At 47.9% G+C, this 21504-nt stretch overlaps 1 protein-coding gene across 2 annotated transcripts in view; it reads right to left on the bottom strand.

Annotated features, from left to right (window-relative positions):
* The window catches only part of INPP5D (inositol polyphosphate-5-phosphatase D), a 45311-nt gene that overhangs the window by 6431 nt on the left and 17376 nt on the right, over window positions 1-21504 (bottom strand). For both annotated transcript variants that reach the window (XM_048955060.1, XM_048955061.1), the window contains exons 3-22: window positions 18748-18898; window positions 16998-17169; window positions 15714-15854; window positions 12224-12311; window positions 11497-11577; window positions 11252-11323; window positions 10865-10988; window positions 9678-9784; window positions 9029-9131; window positions 8023-8219; window positions 7092-7209; window positions 6588-6684; window positions 5483-5621; window positions 4686-4794; window positions 4447-4535; window positions 4126-4207; window positions 2913-3002; window positions 2624-2737; window positions 1472-1554; window positions 478-565 (exon numbers count right to left, since the gene is read on the bottom strand). In XM_048955060.1, coding sequence (XP_048811017.1) covers window positions 478-565; window positions 1472-1554; window positions 2624-2737; window positions 2913-3002; window positions 4126-4207; window positions 4447-4535; window positions 4686-4794; window positions 5483-5621; window positions 6588-6684; window positions 7092-7209; window positions 8023-8219; window positions 9029-9131; window positions 9678-9784; window positions 10865-10988; window positions 11252-11323; window positions 11497-11577; window positions 12224-12311; window positions 15714-15854; window positions 16998-17169; window positions 18748-18898 — 2245 coding nt within the window. The remainder of the gene's footprint in view (window positions 1-477; window positions 566-1471; window positions 1555-2623; window positions 2738-2912; window positions 3003-4125; window positions 4208-4446; window positions 4536-4685; window positions 4795-5482; window positions 5622-6587; window positions 6685-7091; window positions 7210-8022; window positions 8220-9028; window positions 9132-9677; window positions 9785-10864; window positions 10989-11251; window positions 11324-11496; window positions 11578-12223; window positions 12312-15713; window positions 15855-16997; window positions 17170-18747; window positions 18899-21504) is intronic.

Below are 21504 nucleotides of genomic sequence, written 5' to 3'. Positions count from 1 at the left end.
TACTGGTGTGTCAGTTAATGAGATTTCAGCCCAGAGCCTTCTCTGGGCAAGGTGTGCAGCCACTGGCTCATAGAATTTGGAAGCAAGCAGCACTGATGAGGACTTTTCTGTAGCCAGGAGAAATGTATCAAGTAAGTGCAAGTGAAATAGGATTTACGTGTTCCGATTAAACCCGTTTATACAGAGTGACTCCTGCCTTAATTCCCAGAGCGTGCTTTCTTTTTAAGCCACTGGTATTTTAGGGCTGGTAAAGCTTACACAGATTGACGACTTTCGTTCACAGACCTCAAATCATCATTACTTCATAAAATACTGCCCACAATGTATTTTTGTATGTATTGAGTTCTAAATCAGAAGTCAGAGCATCATAGATGTTCAGTCTATAGGAGTTAGTTCTGTTCTCTCCCACTCTTTCAGCGATTTAGGAAAATCTAAGTCAACTTTGACTCATCCAGAACTTTAGAGCTAAGCACTTACCATAAGATTCATCACTGTCTGATGACTTAATGCTGATCAGGATGTGTTGATCCAGAAGGTATTCTGGGTCTGAAATAATTGGAGTCAGCTGCAAAAACAAGTTAATGTAGGTCACTACAAAGGCGATCTACGTGAACAAAGTTCTCAGTTCCAGGAGAGCGAAGTTCAGCTGGACAGAGCTGTGAGGGCACCATGTAACGCCCAGGCTCAGCCTCTTCAGTGATGTCTGGAGGTCTGTGGTAGGATGTTACACCTCTAGAGTCCCACCTGCTCCTACCCAGCGTGGCAGCCAGGATTCTACAGGCAAAACACTCCTGTTGGGCTCAGCTGCGTTTTTCTCCTACAGTGCAGGGGTGAAAATTGCTCTGGGAGGAAGTGATCTGCTGTCTGATTATAGCCTGTTCCCAAAAATCTGTCTGTTACCATCACTTATTGTAGAGTCAGCAGTTCTTTTGGGCTATTCAGAAAGGTACTGACGTGCATATTTACATATTTACATACAGCAGCTCTGGCAGTTCTACTAGCGCTTGCCACGCCAGGAAAAGAACAGCTCCCATCTCAGGCAATGGACAGAATGCTCCCTTTGGCCACTGGTGGTATTTTTAACACAGGCAAAAAATAGTTTGGTAAATTTTCACAGAAACACCAAGAAAAAACTTTATCTGACAGGGCTTTTTGTCTCACTAAAAAGGTGAGGAAGAATGTCATGCTCCTGAGTGACTTAATCATGCCATCTGTACCATTCTTGGTACAGATAGAAGCATACTGGCAGGAAAGTTCTTTCTCTCTTACAAGCTGTTTGTCTTCAGTCCATTCTGCATTCTTACAGACTCTTTTGGGTGAAAACATGACAGCAATATTTCTGAAAACGTTTACATAAGGGAAAGATTGGGGTTTGGACTTGATGGTCTCTTGAGGTCCCCTGCGATTCTGGGATGTAATGTTGCTTAGCAAAGCAGAAGGCTTCTCTTCCACGTGGATGCTCCCACTTTACCTTTGGAAGAGCATCCACAAACTTGACCACAAGCTCCCCTTCACTTCCATCCTCATTTTCTCCTTCCTGGCTCTTTACAAAGCCTGCAAAGGGATGAGAAAAGAGTTCACCAGATGACAGTCAGCAAGAACTTGGATTCAAACCCTTTTCAGATGCTGGACCTCCAAAATGCTAGCCATTATTTTCCCACTTGGGCACAGGTTTTAAAAGTGTTCAGAAGCTCCATGTTTGAACTTTGGGTGAATGTTTACATCGTAAATTTACAAGTGGTCTTAGTGGGGCATCGTTGCATAGTTCTATTTTACAGTTAAACTTGGCACTGAAAAGCTCAGTGCAGCCATGGGCTGTAGGATAAGAACATGACAGCTCTTCCTACGCCACTCAAGATAGCACACTTTTGAAATTCTAATTTAAGATTTGCAATACACTGTTTCCATAGAAATGTATGCAAATTTTGATACAGCCAAAAAAATAATCTTTTATGGAACTGTCTTTGACACAGCTCTCTGACACGCGACAACGTGATGAAGCATACACCGAAGGCACACTGTCCCACTTAGAAGAGCAGTCCTGTGATGGGAATCACTGAAAAAACCACCGTAAGGGCAGACAGGCTTGTGTTACATGAACAGCTGAGGCTCGGCCCTGCAGCACGGGGACAGAGGACAAAACACGTAGCCCTGGTAGGCACACAGTCCCAGTCCCAGAACCATCACACCCTTTCTTCCTTTCTCTTTAATCTCCTGATTTACTCTTTACAGACCACGAGAATCGTATTATTTTTATTAGCTCAAAGCAGATGCTTTATTTTGAAAGCAGCTGATCACTTGGAGCAGGCATGGCTAAGAGATCGAGCAATCGTTTGCCAAGTAGAGCTTTTCTGTGTGCAGAAGCAAGGAAAACATGTTTCTCTTCAAGGAAGAGATGATCAGGTTGCCAGACAAGATGGAAGAAATGGCAAAAGGTCTTAAGCATGGATTATTGGTGTTAGTATGATGGATAGTATAGGATAACTTGCAGAATACAACACATCTCTAGCACATGCTTTTTTTTTTTTTGCCTTGACTTACACAGCTGTTTGTACAAGACGGGAAATCAATCCAAGCAAGCTGCAGACCTTGACAGAGGGAATAAGGATGGGCAAACCCTTACTTTCTAAGCAGCTGGAGTGAAATTCAATGTAGAACTTGGTCTGAGACTTGGTCTTCAGCGTAGCGAAGCAGTGAAGGAACTCTATCTCCCCTTGGGTGTTCATGTACTTGGAGTCTAGGAAAGAGAAGAGAAATAAGTTCATGTGTAACAGGAGACAGAGAGAGGGCATTTTTGAGTGCACTCTTGAGGAATCAGCTTTTTCTTTCAACATACACAACATGTTGTGTTTTATATCCACAGAGACACGCATGCAGGGCAGCACAGCGCGTGTGCCCTCGGTCTGACTAACCGTTCTTTGAAACAAACTGTGAGGTCACTCCCACTTCAAAGGTGGCGAAGACAGGGCTGTGGTCACTGGTGGTGATGTCGGTGGTGCAGCCTGCCAACAGCAAAGGGAGATGGTTACTGCCCACTCATTCCCCATTGGGATCACTGCAATGCTGTTTGGTAATTTTCCAGAAAACGTAAGTGGAGCTGTGCTACCTGCCTCTAGCCTGAGGTATTTATACATAATCTCATGTTAGTGTATAGGAATGTAACACTTTTGTCAAAATACATGAGGATTCGGTGAATAGACAAAACGTTACTATATCATTTTGCAAGCAGGTTTTGCAAACCTGCCAATACAGGTCTCCCCAAAACAGAAAGCACCTGTAGCGCTCTTGGTTAAATCTGCAAGGTGCACAGCTCTGAAATCACACAGGAACACGTAGCTGTTATGGCCCAAGATGAGCAGTGGGGTGAGCAGTGTCGAGGCACTGTCTAAGCACATTCCCAGCTCCAGCAAGCCCAGCTCATTGAGCAGAATGGGACCAGCCAGATGCCATCCTCACAGAGGTACTTACTCAACAGCACATTGCATCAGCAGAGGCTGTGTGATCAGATCAGCCCAGCTCATCCCTTAGGAGATGCCTACAGCCCTCATTCCAACCCCATACGTAGGAAATCAACAGCTTCATACCCACGTATTTAGAACTACACATAGTCAATGAAATTTCAGGAACTAGTATCTAGGTCTTAATTAAACAGGTCTTGCACGTTTCCCTCTTCCCTACAGCAGACTTTTCTGAAGCTCTCTGCAAGAAAGGGAACAGGCAAGCACTTGGTACCATGCAGTCCTTCAGGATTGTGAACTGACAGAAGTTCCAGCTCTGCAGGCTGGGCAAAGGGCCTGTTCTGCTGGCACCACCGAATAAGGAACTCCTGGTGGTAAGCACACAGGGATAGTGCAGTTGTTGCCAAGAAATAGCTGGTGTGAAGGAACCCTAAAGCCAGACAACTACAGCTGTGTGATGGCATTCTGCATATAAATGTATAGCAAAATTAATTCTTAACTTTGTATGGTTACAGGCAAAGAGATTTGGCTCTGGTCTGCCTGGTTTAACACCAGGTTCCTCTATGCTGAGTGCCTGGCAGCGCTGGGAGATTCCTACAGACTCTGCTCTGAATCATTTCCGTTTCAGACTGATTGCTTTGCTATCTCCAAGCTGTTATCTACCCACCATAGGACTGACACACAACGTGCACCATGGGGTATGATTTCCAGAGCACTCGATCACACCAGGATGGCAAATTGTACTTCATCTGCAAACAAACCAAGGGAGAACTGATGTCAAGAAGAAGTGAAAGGACATTTTCACAATAGAAAAGAAATTCACTCGCCCAAACGCTAAAGATTTGTGTCAAATCTTTTTGTCTGCATTGTCATTTCAAAAAGATCTGAGTGTGGAAAATGGAGAGATTGGTTTGGGTCACTTTGTTCAGGAGGGGTTACTTTCCCAGCTCTGCTATATGCTTCAGAAGGGAAATCGGATTCCACCTACCCCTGTTGCTTTCTGCTTGGTGTAAGCATACTTCTCTCGGGTCCCTCTTTCAAAACGGTAGGTGGGAGCAAAAGTAATCTCTTCTTCCTCTAAAATAGAGAGACAGCTGCATTTACAGCCCAGCCTGCCTAGAAGCCCCACGGGGCAGGGCAGGCACCGCTCTGTATGCCCCACACTTGATCCAGCTGAGGAAGGTGCTGGGAATGGGAAAGGAACCTGCTGCTGAAATAGAGCCTTACCAAACTGCAGGAACACCTTGTGGTCCTTTCTCTCTATGAGAAGCTGGTCGAAAGCCAGCAGCTCCGGATATTGCTGCTGCCTGATCTTCTGGATAATATTCTCTGCTTCCTGCCAACAGGGAAACAGCAGAGCTGCAGATGATGTAAGACCTTCTTTGAAATGCTCCCTCACGGGTAAGCCAGCAAATACTCCTGAGCAGTTCCACAGAGCCATACAGCTCATCACTTCCCCACTTTCCATTTACTGGAAGGCCCCAACCTTTGCTATGTGGCTGAGCATTTCTCTGTCAAAACTGGCATTAAAATGTTCACTTATCCGCTGTGTGAGCATGCACACAAACACATGGACTGACAGCTTCACACCAGCACTGAGCTCGCTGTTGTCTCCTGCTCACTGAAGCCTGACCAGCATATAGTATGGCTAGCCTGTTTCTGAGGCCTGTTATGAACCATTTAAAGCTAATCCAACAGAGCAGAAGGGCAGCCTCTGCATCTAGCCCTTCAGAGACAGATGCTCATTCACATGGGGAGTGGAGTGGTGGAAGTTTGTGGAAGCAAAACTGGAGAAGCAGTGTCAGGTGGCATTCCTGGGTACACCCAGGATCCATTCATCCTCGGAGAGGCCAAAGGGGATTTCCTTACTCTTCCTCAGCTGGTATCACACTGTACCTAGGGAATCCCTTCTGCCTCCCCTCTTTCTGCCACTTTGTATGTCACATTGCTCTAGATTAGAGAAAGAGAGTGCTTCTACAGCAACATCATGTTTTGTCTCCGCAGGGCTCCGTGCGGTCCCTAACCGTTGGGGGCTGCTCCACACGGTAGTTCAGGTCTCCCAGCCAGAAGAGATGAGTAAAACGATGAGTGATGTTAAACGGACTCAGTTTCTTATCTCCCAGCGTCAGGAAGCGCAGGATGCTCGTGTAGTTCTGGTTGCGTCTGTCAAGACAAGAAACATCTGCCTGACATCCTAAATTGCCATGCAATTTCTAAATGCCTGGGCTGGCAGAGAACGCTGCTTTGCCAGGCAGAAACTGATCTGGCTCAACACCCAGAGAAGAGCAGCTCTGAAGCGCAGCACTTGCCATCCCTCCCTTACTCTGCACCTTGGGGACGGGAGAGCTGGGGGACAGGAGGGCAAGGGGCACATCCTGACTGCTCTGCCCTGGGGGACAGATTGTTTCCAGCTGAATCAAAAGGGTCAAAAGCTGTTCCAAAGCCAATTTTGCTGCCTCCCAGGATTGTGCTTTTTTGAGCTACATGCCCTACAAACCCACCATTACACTGTTGCCTTCAGCTTTCAGCAACAAACACGTAACTTGATTTTAGCAGCTATTCCAGGCACTGGGGAACTCTTTCATAGAAATTAACTCCATCGGTGGAAGACCCAGAGCAGAAATCCCATGCCATGTGCTTTCTGGGTCTTGCACCCAGTAAAGATGGCACAGCCAACTTCTTCATTTCAACTCCTCTTTGCTTTCAAGACCATTCCTTCTATCTGCTCCAGCTCTCCCCAGCATGGCACAAAACTCCAACCAATGTCAAGATCTCTGCCTTCCAGCACTCTGCTGCACAAAATCTTGACTATGGAGATTCATTTCATGGCTCAGCACTGAGAATTAGCCACCATGGAGATAATTCCCTGTATTCCTCACAGCACGTTCACCCTAACAGGATCTTTCTCAGCTGTGCCCCAGGGTGCAGCACAGTTCCTATGCTCACAGCACTCCCTACAGTGAGGAGACAGCACCCTTCAGTGCATTATTCCTGGATAGAAACAGCCTTCCTACATTTAATGCATTTTTAGGGTCCAGAAGACCGGCCTGCAGCAGTCTGCTGGGCTCTCCTTCATGGCTCAGTTTCACCCAATGGCTCAACATCCTCTTGAGAGAGGACATATTTTACCTGTGTTTCTTTTCACTTCCTGAAGTCAAATGGCTGTTAACAAACCCAAAGGAGGTTCCATTAAACATGAACGACACCCCCACAGCTCCTTTATTACCTGGAAAAAAGATAAGCCAAAAATGTCAAGAAATCAGTCCACCTCCGGACTGAGTCTAGCAAAGATAAAGAAACACTGAGTGCATCTTGAGTGAAGGATGGAGAAATCAGTTGACTTAATCAGCACAGAAAGAATTAGTAGATGCTGCATACAGCGTGGTAACAAATCTTTTGGAGGATATGAAAGAACATCAGTTGAAGTGAAAGAAATGCCATTTCCTTGTGAAACCCAAAAAAGAGCAATAGCATGGCCAAAGGCATTTGCTGGGAACGTAGAAGTTAGGGTATGCACACACACAGATTTCTTCTCTTACAAAGTAAGATACAGTCAGTGTTCTGTCTCAAGGATGGGACCGGCATGGACTGAGCATGTGTCAGCCCTCTGGGCTGGCTGCATCTGCTCCTTACCCAGCGTGTTGGCAATGCCTGTCTTCACGTTGTCTGTGCAGATGTGGCTGATCCGGTTCTCATGTTCTGGTTTGGCCAGTACGACAATCCTGATATTCCACAGGGTATGGATTGCTATCTGCAGGGATGGGAAGGTCAGGGCTTTCATTTCTGCACAGACCTGCAAGCTGTGCTGTAATTGCAGCTTTCTTGACTTCTTCTCTAGCACTTTCCTGCAAAGATTTTCTTCCTGTGCTTGGAATCTGTCACTCAGTTATTTAATCAAAGGTGGGAGGAAGGGCCTAGCTATTTTCTACTGCTATTTTCTAGTTAGTCTTTGAATTGCTTTGCTTGTACAAAATACAGTTTCCCAATCACCATGACAGTGATTAATAAAAGTCCTGCTCTCCTGGCCATCCAAGTATGTTTAGATGTGTTTCTTAGCATTTCTGAACTAAGAAATGTCCAAGCCTGGTCTCAATAAGGCTCAAGGTTTGTGGGTTTTTTTGTTTTTTTTTTTTTAATGACAGTGCCCATGTGCTGTTACTGTTTGGAAATGCAACAGCCAAGGGCGAGATCTAGGCTACAGCTGGCTCAAAAGTTTCAGACTCCTTCCTTATGAAAGTCAGAACACCATCATCATTTGACTCCAGTGCTCAGCAGCTGCTCCTTGCTGGCAGGCTGGAGGCAGGGCAGCTGCAGGGCAGAGTGCTTTGGTCAGCGGGGCACTCTCTGGAGCAACACGTCCTTCAGCCAGCTCCAGGAGAGGATGCTGTGGAGTCCACAGGCAGATTTAGTTTGCTCTCCCCTAGCCAAATGTGATGACAATAAGGGGAGGGAAGGGGAGGAAGCGTAGGCAAAATGCTATTTATTCTTCTGCCTCTTTTATTGGCACAACATGTGCTCTCCTCGTATGCCTGAGCTATGTGCAATGACTAGAATAACTCCTCACCACTTTGAAGCTGATGCTGGTGATTTCCTGCAGGGATTGTCTCAGGGTCTCCAGCCATTCCTTCTCTCCTTGGGGATCCTCCTGAGTGCCAATGACGTAGATGTCATGAGGAATGTAGTCAGCGGTGTCATCTCGTGTCTTCCCCTGCCCCTTGGAGAGAAACCACGAGGTGATCTTCTTTGGGGGAGGAGCAGCGCCTTTTATTAACAGATCAAACACCAGAGTAAGTCAGTGCATGTTCAGCCAAACCCAGGACACAGAAAACTCATTAATACACACAAGGGGATAGAAACTATAAGCTTCCCATTCACTTTGTCCAGGACCGGTTTCCTGTCAGCCAGGGCAGAATATTCTAAGGTGATGGAGATGTCAAACCCGCCTGACACTGTGATGAGGAGAGGCACTGGCCATCTTCCTTGTTTTATTAGCTTACCAAGGCCAAGGTTAGCTGAGCATAAAGGCTGGGGGCTGCTCTCCTGGCCTGCCTTCACTTTACTTATCAACTATGAATGAGCTCAAACAGCTGAGCTCACAGCATGGAAAAGGATTCTTCTCCACAGATGGGAAAATTAACTCAAAATTCCACTGCCCTCAACTACACCCTGCTCCTGTCTTCTGAGTATCACAGACACTCTTCTTGCTTTCAAGGCTTTACACAAGCAGCCCCTGGTCAGGTGGCATGCAGTTACTGGATGTGCTCCTGGCCGTTTGATGGGACAGATAATGGTGTGGACTGCTGCACCAGCTTTGTGCAAGCCATGATTTCCTATACTGGAGGAATCTTCAGCACCCATCAGGGCCAACTATATGGTTGTGTGACATGGAAAGTATCAAACCACACACAAGAATAAGCCTAGAGATAAGCTTCCTCTCTTCCTGTCTCACTGGAAGACCCTGGCATACGGATCTGCTACTGAACACAGTGTGTGGACCTGTTGTGGCAGGAGAGCACAGCACACTGCGGTGGAAGTCTGAAGGAATGCCCATGTCAGAAGGGAGCCCATACCCATATTCCAGGTCCCAATGAAGACAGTGATCATATCAGGCTCTGGTTGCTCAGAGTGTTTATTCTTCATCTGCTGCAGAAGCTGGCAGAACCCTTCTCTCTTCTGGACAGGGAGGAGCAGAGACAATTAATGGGATGTGTAACTCCAAGAATACAACCTCCTGAAAAACCAGCTGGGCCAGGAAACTCCAGCACACCTGGAGGGCAGATGACCTCCCCACCATCCTGAAACCTTCAAAGAGGCTCTCCTTCCTGTGGTACTTTCTTGGGCTCTTAGCTTGTCCATTACTTTAATGAGAGCTGAGCCAGCCAGGAGGAAGCCTAGGCTTCCCTCTTGTTTGGTTTTAGAAACCTTTCTGCAGCTGCAAAAGGTCAGACTCTTCTTTGCCTCTCTCACTTCTTGCTGACTGTCTGTTGTGCTCCTGCCTAAGTGACATCACCAAGGCATGCCTGCCCTCTCCACTATCTCCCTGTACAGTGTCCATTTTTCCATGTTCTGCATGTGTCCAGAACAAAGAAATTTCATTTTTGCCAAGCCAACTACATCCTTCAACAGTTTCTTTTACTGATAACGAATGCCCTTTGTAACTTTTTTGTACCCCCCACAGATTCGATCCAGGCTGGCAAGAAGGAAACACTGTGTATTTACCTTGGAATCAGAAAAAACATATTCCTTCCGCTGTGTTTTTTCTTTTTCTGTTTCCAGCACGATGACCAGTTTGTTAGGGACCTTCTGAGACTTGATAAGCTGCAAGACTAAACAGAGACTGGGTGGCATGAGCTGTGATCTCTGAAGCTAGAATCCCACCAAAACTAAGACTCAGACCCAGACTCGGGATTTACGCGGTCTTTTATGTCTGGGGCTGACTTTGTCCTGCCTAATTCCACTTTAATGTTGCTAAATCCTGTTCCCTACAGGAATGGACCCTGCCCTTGAAGCAGAGGCCCCAGATTCCTCCTGCCTGGAGTTTTTGTCCATACTGAGCCCTGTAGGGCTGATGTGAAGCCTTGGTTTCCTCCAGACAACCTCTCTGCCTCCTTACATTCTTTCCCCATCTGGCAATGAGGAGACAGAATCCCATTTGATGGTAAAGGTGAATAATCCCCATCTAAAATAGCAACTAGATAATTATGAACATGAGATGGAGAAAACTGTACATGAAAGCAAATCTTGTCAATCACTGCCAGCAACAGAGAGATTTGCTACAGAGGAGAGAGCCCAAGGGCATCGTTTTCTCTTTGATAAATCCTACTGGCTTTGGCAGTGCTGTTGAGGGAAGAGTGGGGTATGACAAAAAAAATCAATAGGAATCTTCAAAGAGCTGTCTGTCTAGAAACATCAGAGGCAAAGGAAAGTTGTTTGACTTGGGCCTTCACAGCCCAAACTAGCATTGCTCATCGGTAAAGATATTGATTCACATATGAAAACGAAAATCAAGGGAAGATACTGTGGTACTGAAACTGAGTATCTGGCTTTTTACCATCAAAAATTGTCACAGGAGTCAACATACAGCATGTTTCTTTCCAGCAATACTGCTTTTAGTAGAGAATTGTTCTACTGCAACCAGCTCTAACGGTAATCAATCTTCTCTCAAAACCTGCTCTTCTTTTAGATCAGGAGGCCACGCAGATTGCCCTTTAAAACAGTCTGCGAAAGCTGGTTACACCAGTATTGAGTTCCTGCTGTCTGCAGGCTGCTCTGGGGATAGGCAGCCAGGTCTGCCTGGAGCTCACACAGCACCCAGGACCAGGCAGACATTCCTATCTTCCTGCCCATCCTCCGTCATCCATGGGACCAAGCATCTGGTCCCACATTTGTGACCTTAAGTGTCTTACTTTTCTTATGAGTATAAAATTTGTCTTCTGGGCCATCCTTAGCTCTCTTGATAATCAGTTTTCCCATTTCCACGTCAACCTTGAGATGTATTTTTGAGAAAATTCCCAGAGAATCAGCTTTCACCTATCAGAAAACAGAGATATTTGTCACAAGCAATCTCATGCACCCCAGTCGCATGTATTACAAAATATAACATTTGCCTGGATTCATAGACACGTACATCATTATGCCAATCCCACCAGTTATCTCTTAAGCATTTGCATGGTGCAAATAGGAACAGCTGTGTTATCTCTGAGGCAGCACAGCCTCGGAACTGAGAGACTGACATAAATCCGCATGGCTGTCCCTCTACATTTTGGTCAGCATTGTTAAAGAAGAATGTTTACCTCAAAAGTTACAGGGGGGATGAGGGAACGGCGGTGTGTTGAATCAGGACCTTCGATCAACAGTGTTTTCACCTGGAAAAGAACCCGTGTGTACTGAGTTGTGCACTACCCCAGGGTAAGGAAGTCGGAGCAGAGGAATCTTACTGTGGCAGAGGATTGCACTTATGATGAGCCAGAGACACATGAGATGTGTAAATAGAGGCAACAGATGACATGAAAACAGTGTAAGATAAATAAAACTCTACCTTCTCCTCAATGGAAGACAGCAATGAGACCAGCTGATTGAGTTTCAGTACAATATTGACTGGACTGGCTTCACCAAGCATCTGATAACCACAACACAGAAACAAAAAGAGAGGGATGTATAATTACCAAACCCACAGAGCATTGCCTGGAAGTCTCTTATCTGCAATGAGCAGCACGAAGGCACGGCGTTTGGCTGAACGTACAGACGTATGGCAGGATTGAAGGGCAAATTTGCAAACCTTGCCTATAGGCTACAGGTACGGACATGCAAGGGAGTCAGCTGTGAGACAGGTTTGCATGACCAGGTGCAGGGCTCAGTCCTGGAGTTCTGTATTTCTGAGCTACTGGTGAGGAGAGCAAAGTCAGAGGACTTAGGTGGGCTTTGGCAGTCAAACATCCTGAAGTGTGTGGAAAGACAAAGGTGCAGTCGTAGCCTGCAGATCGAGGGAGGATAAGGGGACAGAAGCCCTCAGGGAGTTTGCTGCATTTTCCTCTGGGGCAGGAAGGGAAGCAGGCAGAGGAGACTATGGGATAAGTGAAACTGTGGGGTGCAACTCATTGTGTGCCCTCTGCATTGCAGCCAACGTGAGGCTAAAGAGAACACAGGTCGTAACTCACCACCTGCAACCTACCAAAGCGTTGCTGGGATATCAGAGCCCTCCCTTCCCCCAGGGGCCAACCGCCTGTACGCCTCTGTTCTCATCTCCCACCTTCCAGCCAGCTTACCTGCGAGCGCTGATGGATGCCAGGGTGCAGCTGCTGCTCAAACACCTTCTGTATGGACTCCAGAGATGGGAGGGTCCGGGAGGCTTCACTGGGAACAGAGAAGTGGCAGAGGCCACAGGCTGCAGTCAGGTCTCAGCTCAGTTAGCGCCGGCCTCTTTGCACAGAGCTGCACAGGCACACGCTCACACTAGGGCTGCTCTCAGGCTCCTGCCCCCCCAGCTCACTGCCCGCTCCACTGGTGGAATGGGAGATGAGAGCCTTTCTCAGCTGTCCCATGATACTGCCCATGAAGGCCAATTGGAGTCGGGCATCCAACTCTGCCTTGCCATAGCATGCACTTGCTGCTCCTCTGCCGAGGATGGAAGCAGGGTCCTTGCAGAGGACTTTGGCAAAGAGGAAACTAATTTTTTCAGGTTTTTCAGCTCATGTGACACAGGGAGGCCAGGCACGGGAACCTGTGGGTTACAGCGAGATTCCTTCAGCGTTTCCCAGCTGTATCCCACAGGATGCTCATTTGTCAAAGTGCTGCTGTGTGAACTTGGCACAGCAGCTGTGGTCCGATCACGACAAGGCTTATCATGGAAAGAGCACACAGGGAGTGCAGGTCAAAAGGAAGGGGATGGTGGGAGCAGTGCTGCAATGCCTTCACCAAGCACAGTCAACTGTGGATATTAATGATTTCCCTCACTTTCCCAAGTCTGCATAGACCGGATTTTACTCAGTGTTTGTTGGGGAAAGTGCTCCAAAGTGAAAGTACATCTGCCTGCCTGCAGATTAGATATGATTAATTGCCTACTAAGTACTCAACTCTGAAGTTTCAGCGAGGAAGACTTTGCCACAGAGCAGAAAGAAGACACATTTAGGAATGTGAATCTGCTGGAACTAGTCCTGCAACACCAATATTCAGCTTTGGAGCAGCCAGAGCTGATGGCATTGCCAATGGCTCTGGCTCTAAACCACGATTCCCATTGATTTCTGTGGCCACTGAGTCAGGCTTAGGAGCAGCAGGCTGTTGCTGGAGAGTTAGGTTAAGTTCAGTTTAAAAAGAAAGACAGGATACATATTGAGACCCAGAGGCCAGGACATAGGGCCCATCTCTCAAAAACAGAGCAGCAGTCACTTCACTCAAACCTGTTCAGCAAAGATTTCTCATGGGAAAATTGCCCTCTGTTTACTGTACAGCACAGGGCATTGCATGGGTGTCAGGCTGGGGGAAGAGCCTCTGCAGGCGTTCAAACTTAAAACCACAACGTGGTTTGAATGGCACTTTTGTTTTCTACTCTTGATAGTGTAAAGGAAATACACGTCGTCATCTTTATTGAGGTGCCAGAAGCCTTTGTGTCCACAAAACGACTGCACCACTGCCGGTACCAAGAGTGCTTGAGAAGCTGCCTGCAATGCTCCATGTGGACAATCCCCAGCGAGGAAGGACAAACAGATCCCTGGTCTGACATAACCTGGCTGTGTTTTATGCGCTGGGCTCTGGGGAGCTGCAAGAGACCAGAATACAGCATTGCCAAAAGAAAAAAGATTTACAACAAATCAGCCTGGCTCAGCAGCACCAGGAAATGGAAAGCAGCTTAAACTTCAGAGAAAGGGCTCGAGTTATGACAACTGTTTTGGTTTTTTTCAACCTAGCCCCAGATATTGTGAAAATAATGAAATTGAACATTATAAAGGGAAAAGAGGACGTAGCCCAGCAGTATAGGAATTATTGATACCTCCTGCTGGAATCCCTGGAGAAAGCAGAGATAAACAAAAACTAAATTCATGTAATGGCACTGATGGAATGGAAGTTCAGAAGTCTGATGAGGGAAGGAACATAAAACCCCAGCCAACCTCAGAGATTCTGCAGAACACAGTAAGACCCCCAAGCACAACAACTGGACAACTCAAGCCAACCAAGCAGTTTGGTTAGGATGGAGTCACAACTGGAAGAGCAGAGGAGGGGTTCCTCAGGGAGATCTCTGAGACTGCTGTACTTGGCAGACCCTCATGGAAAAGAAAGCAGCTGTGTCGAACAGAAATAAGTCAGAAGTGGGGGGAAAATACTGCCTGCCCTTTGCTGTGTCTGTAAAGTGCTGTGCCTCTGAGCTCCTCCTGCAGAACTGCCCCAGGTCTGTTCGAGGATGGTGCTTCCCAAAGCCCAGTCACCAAGAAATCCTACAGGATCTTCTGATCTATCTTCAGGAAATGGAAAAGCTGTCCTGGCTATTGAGAGGACTGCAGACCAGCTGCTTCTCTTTCTTTCTTGCCATCCCATACACATTTATGAGGAACAGGGTTACGAAACCCAGATGAGGTCAAAAAGAATAAGAAGTCAGGAATGGAAAAAGCCAGCCGTCAGCAGAACAGCAGCACTGGAGGTATTTTGGTAGCACAAAACTCTCACTTGTGATTTCATTAGATTCTGGTTTCCATCGCACAGATGTATTCTTAGCTGGCCACCTGGGTCTCCCCCTCTGTGGGTGTGGAGAAGCAGAAGCCTCACGCAGGGTGCAGAAGAAGTGCAGCTCTCTGCATGACCGACCCTCAGCCCTGTGGGCGCTGGCTTCTGGCAGCAGCAGGGCTGCACACACCTCACCCTCTGCCTGGTTAAACGTGCCCTGTGCCACAGCCTCGGGGCAGTGATTGTGGTGCCAAGCAGCTGAGAACATCGCTCACCCTCTGCCTTCCACGCACAGGTTAATGCTAAGCAATCAGCAGTGTTCATCCCTCATTTTAGCTCTGTCTTACCTTTGGTGAGCTCTGTGAGCACAGGGCTGGGGGAGGAAGATATTGTAAGCAACAGACACAAATGTGGAAGTCGGCCCTCTGCTTTCTTTAAGATCTTTGCAACAGTGAGTGCTAACCTTGTCTGCTTACAGGCACCACAGAGGGGAAATCACATCTTTCCACAAGAGAAAACACAGGGAGCTCCTCAAGGTTTTGGTTCCCTACCGGAGTTTTCCTATGTGGGGCCTGGAAGGGCTATAAATAGGAAAGGTAAGTTTGTAATCTGGGCTTGTTTCTCTTTACATCTGAGCTGGACCTCACTGACATCAGTGGGATTGCTCTTGGTTCGCAGTGCTTTCGTGGGAAGGGAAATCAGCACTTCAGGCACAGCTAAACACCAATATGTGTTTATTTCCAGAAACAATTTCTGCTTGACAATTCTGTGGGTGTCATTTATGCATTACCAAATTATGTAGTTAATCGGTTCTAGTGCTTTTTTTTTTGTTTTGCTTTGTTTTCTTTCTAAACAAAATAAAAAAACCCCACCTCCATCAACAGCAACCTCCCACAGGTAAGCTTCACTCTCACAGCTGCATCTTTTAAATAAATCTCACATCTTTGGACCAGAATTACAGGTCATGAGATGCACATACAATGTTTTTGAGGATAAGCAGATTCACCGTTTAAGGTTTTGAATGCATGCATGTGGCACTTACATTAGACTACACTGTTAGAGCATTATGCTGTCATCTCTGAAAATCAGCCTGTAATTTACCTGAAGAGTCCTTTGCAAAGAAGTGCCAGCAGCTTCTTCAGCTGGGGAAGATTGCTTGAACCGGTCTGCACCATCTCTAAGTCACTGATGATGTGAACTCGCAGGTAATCCTGGATGAGTTTAAGGTGCTCATCAGAGACACTGCGAAAGAGACACACATGTCAAAAGCCAGCTCTCTGCTCTCAAATATTGGGCAGATTTATTGCTTCTTTTTTAATAAACCTCTGCTGCCAGCACAGACAGATGGAGGCAGTTTGCATTGGACCTCAGTGTAAACACACAACGCTCTAAATTGGACTATCATAGGGTCTCCCACCATCACAAGGTGCTGCCACCTTCTCCTCTCTGTCCTTCACCACCCTAGGTTCTCTCTTGCCCGATACCGAGCTCCTGCACCAGGAGTGCTCTTGTGATGCCTGGCTTTGAAGCCAGGCTGCTGTGAGACAGCTAACAACAAGTGGCCACTCCGGGGAGATGAAGACCCCCTTTCACCTCATCACGTCCCGCTTGGAAGGTTTTACTCCAAGCAGTCCAAAACAATCTTAAGGGGTGCTGAGACTGCAGAGCTGAGCAGGATGCTCCCCTCCTCCCTGCAAGTCCAAGCAAGTCCAAGCAGTCTGTACGTGCTGTCCCGTGCCCTGACGAAAGCAGAAAATCCTAGCAGATGAAATGATGCAGGCAGCTGACCAAAACTGGGTTTCTCCATCAGCCAGCTGCTGCTGGGCAATCACACCAGGACCGGTGCTGCCACGCACTGCAACTGCTCGCTCAGCCTCCCACTGCCCTGCCCACAGACATGCCTTCTTATTTATTTATTTTTTAAAACTTTTGCACATCTGACCATCAAACGTCACACAGCTTCCTCTAAGGCTTCTGTGGATGCTCAGGTTTGGCACAGCTCATGGGACAACGTGAGTCAGACCTGTAGCTGGAATAAATCAGCACTGAGTACCTGGAAATCCACACACCAGCTTACTCTTTCTGGAGACTGGCTGGTGGTTTCTGATAAAATCTGTAGCTTAGACACATAGCTATGACACTAAGTTCTCTAAGATAAGTTCTCTATGATACTACTGTATTTACATTCAAAACCAAAGTCTACTGTTGATTTTAATACTTCAGAAAAGTACTTTCTCTAGACCATTTGGTCCTGTCCTCCATTTGGTAGTATAAACAAAGAGTAGTCTGGCTAAGTCAAATAGGTCCCCAGCTGCCCCAGAGAGAGGCAGAGCTCAGAGCTGGATGGAGGGCCGGTTCTGCTGCCCTGTGGCTGGCCAGCCTCACCTGCTTGTGTCCTGGTACTGCAGTCTCTGGAGTAGTGTCTCAGGAAGGGACAGCTTGTTGACATCTGCCACCCTGGAGTTTTCAGGGAGAGAAGACCCGTCCTTCGTCTCGCTGCCTGGCAATGCCATGAGGATGTTGCGTGGGGGCAGGATGGGAGGCGTGGGTACCTGGTCTGCCAGGAGGAAGGGACAGGCACAGTTACCCCAGCACAGCAATGTTACCTTGTCCCTAATCTTGTCCCCCCTTCCCACCAGGAGTGCATAGTCTGCACCGCAGTGGCAGTCACTGTAGAAACCATCCCTTCTGAAAGGCCTTCAGTTTCACAGCCAGGAAGCTCAGGGCTCAATACTGGCCCAGTATCAGGGGTGTCAGTGGTGTGAGGCCAACACTGCTGAGCCACCAGGCTTGGAGCTCATGCACAGCCAGCACACGCTGTGCCTTGCAGCACAACCTCATCGTATGTCCCAGCCTCTCTGTGATTGTCCCAGCTGCAGAGCAGCCACAAAGGCTCATTAGTTATTTTGAACAAAATGCTTAAAAAACACAGCTATACCCATCCATTACCATTATTGTGGAGGTGTGCTGCTGGGGCAGAATGGATGAAGGGGCACGATGGAGTGAGCACGAGAAGCTGCTGATGGAAAGAAGTGGACAGCTAAAGCGGGCAAAGACAAATGGAGAAAACATAATCCAATACAAAGGGGCCAAGTACTCTCCTTTGCCCTGCAGTCATTGAGTGGAACCTGCAAAATGTTTTCCTGCCCTCCCACATTGCTGTCATCCTGCCTGCTCAGCATACTACTCCTCCATCTCCTGGGAGCGGAGTGGGTTCCTCTCCATCTATCCAAACCATGGTTGACTTTCTTTTCATGCCTACTGCTCCACGCTTTGTTATGCCTGTCATGTGTAGCTGGTAGAGTTGTGAGCTTTAGTTTGGCTGTTTCCCAGTGGTGGGATTGTCCCATTGCTGGTTGGTGCTGACCCACTGCTCCTGCGCAGAGCTGTGACCCACAAAGCCACCACAGCAATGAGCAGCAGCATGGCCCAGCCATCTGCAGACAGAGGCATCTCTGCAACTGTGTGTGTGTGAGACCGACTGACACCTGGGAGCCCTGTGTGGTTCCAGAAGGATGGCACCAAAGGGTCTATAAAACTAAAATCTGCCCATAAGCAGCCCAGCCCAAGTGCCGATACCTCTTCATCTAAAGGCTCTTAGCCTTGGCTAGGACTTCATTCCCTGCTGCTCGCTTCTCTGTATTATTTTTGCTGTAGTTCCCTCCCCCGCTCTGAGAGCAGATTTAGTGCAGCTGGCCAAAAAAAACCCCAAAAAAAACAGGAACATCTTTCCTGAGCAGCTTTGCAAAATTTTGTTCTGTTTCTTCATTAGATATTCAAGGCAAAATTTTCCAGCTCCAGAGAGCCATTGGTTTGTACAAACGTATGCAGGCACACCAATCTGCTTTAGTGCAGACTGCCCATCACAGGCACTGCGTCCGTCAGACAGGTTTTGTTGAGTGGCACATCATTTCCAGACAGACACCAGGACAGGAAGGATGGCTCTGTGGGCATGACCTTCCCCTGGGAGATGGATGACCTAGGAAAAATCCCAGGAGCGATCCAAGTGACATTCATATACCATAGTTGGGATGATGCCCATCACAACTCTTCATCGTACATCTGCCTCCATACAAAGCTAGACTAGAGCAAGTGTCAGGCTTGGCCTCAGCCAGCGACAGGGTGGGCTTCTTACCAGCATCCTCCTCTGGTTCATCGGCAGCCTCCTCCTCCTCTCGTGGCACGGGGTATTTGAGGTGCCACACCAGCCCCATGTTCTCTTTCTTGTAAAATTCTATCAGTTCCTCCAAGTTATCAAAACACTTCACAGGAACTCCCTCTGATGCCTGAAACAAAACACAGACGCTGTCGTGGTCTGGGATTTCCAACCGCTGAAGTGCTGCTCTTCACAGGAGGAAAAGCAAAGTCTCAGGGAGAGAAAAACCCCTGACTGCTGTCCAGAGAATGGCAGCATGGCTCTCCCTGCCCATCTGACTACAGGCTCTGTGCAGAATGACTTCTGCAGTACAAACAGAAACAGATATGCACACACGTTCCAGCCAGTGTCAGCAATGGCAGCTCCCAAGGCTCAGTGAAGCCAAATGGAAGAGCTGTCTCTCTTCATTCAGTGTGCTTGGCTCCAAAGCAGAGGGAATCTTTAAACACAGAGTTCTCCCACATTAATTTTTGCATTCCCTCTCCTACTGAGCTCAAACCCCCAGACTGTGCAGCACTTTGCAGCATGCAGGCAGAACTCTCCTGTGAGATGGCAAGATAAACACGCCTAAATCTAGATGCTGGCATCCTGTCCCTTCCAGATTCAAAGGCTCAGAGCTATATTCAAGTGAAACCAGCTAGCAAGGCACTGCCATGGCAAAAAAAAGCTCGGATGATTCCTTCCAGTACTTGAAGGGAGCGCATAAACAGGAGGGGGAACGGCTGATTATGAGGGTGGGAAGTGATAGGACAAGGGGGAATGGTGTTAAACTGAGACAGGGAGGTTTAGGTTGGATATTAGCAGGAAGTTTTTCAGCCAGAGGGTGGTGAGGCACTGGCACAGGTTGCCCAAGGAGGCTGTGGATGCCCCATCCCTGCAGGCATTCAAGGCCAGGCTGGATGTGGCTCTGGGCAGCTTGGGCTGCTGGTTGGTGACCTGCACACAGCAGGGGGTTGGAACTGGATGAGCACTGTGCTCCTTTGCAACCCAGGCCATTCTATGGGTCTATGAAGATTTAGGAAGCCAGGGACACAGTGAGCATCAGGACAATGCTGCACTTGCCAGCTGCATTTTAACTATGACTAAACCTGCTTCTAGAACTAATCTCAAGAAAGGGATTCTTGCAGAGAGCAAAGACAGAGATAAGGCCTAGACATCTTCAGAGGCAAAGTTTTAGAGCAATTACATCCATACGTCCAAAATTGCTGTGAACAACTGGCTGCAAAAACAGAGCTCTAATCCAACTCTGAACTCCTTGACCCACTGGTTGGGTTTGCCCAATCTCTCATTATCTCTTAAGTATTAAAAACTAGAGGTTAAATAGGAGAAATGTTGGCATAACTCTTAAGAGAGCAGAACACAGAAAACAAAATGTCTCCAGCAAGTCCTAGCAACAACAGCAGCATTTCTTTTTAGTTCTTCCCAAAGAGAAAAATCTCAGACCAGAAATTAGGACAAAGTTTTCAATGCAGAGCCATGTCTGAAGTGCCCTCAAAGCCAGTCATCAAAACACCTCTCTTTTTTAACAACACCTGCATGTCTCTAAAGGCACAGCAAGAAGCATTTCCATAACAAATACACAATCCCTGAGAGCTGTGCCTGCTCAGCCTCCTGCTCTGTCTCCCAGGTGTTCCTGCAGTTATTAAGATGTATTATTCTTGTTAGCTAGACAGTTCAGCATTAAGGCAACACATAGGCAAACACAGGATTATGTTTTGGTTTTGCCCTGAGCTACCCTGGAGGGCACCTGGAAAAAGGCATGAGGTCCCTCATAGCCTAAAGCACACAGAGAGCAAAGAGACTGGTGTTGCCATCTGCACCTTTGCAGGAAGAAAGCTTTGCTGTCTGAGCTCTCTCCCACTTCTCAAACTCCTGCAGCCCACCCCCGCTCCTCCTCTTTCCAAACCTGTCTTCACACTCCTACTCCTCTTCCCAAAGACCTCGCTGCCCGCCTGCTTCCCTGGGTGGATGGGGTGAGCATCCCTCTCCTGCCCCAGTGCTGCCAAGGGTGCCTGCAAGGCCAAGAGTGCCTCTGCAGGCCAAAGGGAAGGGAGAGGAAAGGCTGAATTCACGCTTTTTTGCTGCCGAGGACAGTGCAGCCTCTGAAACCGTCCTGGTCTCTGTGGTAACCAGAAGAAGCAGCGTTTTGTGTACGGCCTCCTTCCTCTAACACAGTGCACTGCATTCCAGGAGCAGACCAATGCCTGTGGTCCAGCACAGGTTCCCCAGGCAGGCCACAAACCCCAGCTCCCGTGCAGGGACACAAGTGCAGAGAGGTTCTCCCTCATTTCTGGCTGCTCTGGCAAGCTCCAGCACCCACCATGGACACTAACCCTGCCATCTCCTTTCACAGGGACTACAGGAACCTGTGCCACCCCAGCCCTGCTCTGAGCTGCACCTTGAAGGGAGGCAGGCTCCATCACGGCAGTGCTGGCTGCTCTTACAGCCGTTCCCCAAGCACTCAAAGCAAAAGGGACCGACTCTCCACCACACACAGTCAAGGTAAAGGATGGCACTTCATGGTGCTGCTCAGCAGGGAGCTGAAGGTGCATCCCGAGCGGCTGCGCAGACAGCAGGAGCTGCAACAGGAAACAGAACGGTGGGTCAGGGGCTGTGCCCGGCTGTGGCCAAGAGCTGGGGGAAGGACGGGGAGGTTTTGAACTCCTTCAGCTCCCTCTCAATGTGGGGGAACCTCAGGGCCCTCCCCGACACCGCGAAAGCAACAGCGGCCACACA

The sequence above is a fragment of the Lagopus muta genome, chromosome 9 (assembly GCF_023343835.1).
Source record: "Lagopus muta isolate bLagMut1 chromosome 9, bLagMut1 primary, whole genome shotgun sequence".
Lineage (NCBI taxonomy): Eukaryota > Metazoa > Chordata > Aves > Galliformes > Phasianidae > Lagopus > Lagopus muta.
The sequence above is the reverse complement of the archived record's forward strand: the minus strand, read 5'-3'. Positions and strand labels throughout refer to the sequence as shown.